This window comes from Arachis ipaensis, chromosome B07 (genome assembly GCF_000816755.2).
Source record: "Arachis ipaensis cultivar K30076 chromosome B07, Araip1.1, whole genome shotgun sequence".
NCBI classification, from domain to species: domain Eukaryota; kingdom Viridiplantae; phylum Streptophyta; class Magnoliopsida; order Fabales; family Fabaceae; genus Arachis; species Arachis ipaensis.
The window spans coordinates 10,356,730-10,357,370 of record NC_029791.2 but is presented as its reverse complement, the minus strand read 5'-3'; the positions used below and the strand labels follow the sequence as shown (position 1 = coordinate 10,357,370).

Here is a 641-nt window from a genome sequence, read left to right as displayed (position 1 = left end):
AACTCATTCTTTAGTTTCTCTATTTCTATTATTTAAGATAAAAGATCAAGTAAATTTATTAGCATAAATATTAATCTAAAGGTATATTGATATTTTTAAATTTAGACCATATAATTTAAACCAACAATTTGATTCAACCCAGTCCAATACAATCAAAACTAAACCCAAGTTTAGAAGCAAATCCTCCTTTGACTAAAGCACTTGATTTCAACACTTGCACGTAACAACTTCAGCGGAAGACAGAAAGTTCCGAAACAATAATGTCTTCATTTAAGTGGCGGCACGTCCTGCTGCTGCATAAGACAAAGACTACAATGCAAAGAGAGAATAGAGTAATAGACCTATGACGCTAACATTTTTTTTTTCATTTTCTTTTTGGATTCATTTTGTTTTATATAAAAAAAAAATTGTTAAACCTTTGAGTGCCAAAATTTATTCTAATCTTCACCTTCCTTCTTTCTTAACAACTCCATGCACTTGTCGCACTGCATAATGATAATGATCATCTTCATTATGTTTCTCTTATCTATTGCTTCACAAATAGAGTACATGACATCTGCTGCAGTGACCATGCCCTTGAGTTCAGAGACCGATCAGATGGCTTTGCTTGCTTTGAAAGACAAGCTTACCAATGGGGACCC

The 641-nt window shown here is 33.1% G+C and overlaps 1 protein-coding gene across 1 annotated transcript in view; it reads left to right on the top strand.

Annotated features, from left to right (window-relative positions):
• Positions 328-641, top strand: part of LOC107606627 (probable LRR receptor-like serine/threonine-protein kinase At3g47570) — a 3,808-nt gene continuing 3,494 nt past the window's right edge. The window contains exon 1 of the mRNA XM_016308667.2: positions 328-641. Within this exon, the coding sequence (XP_016164153.2) occupies positions 472-641 (170 nt within the window). The 5' untranslated portion in view covers positions 328-471.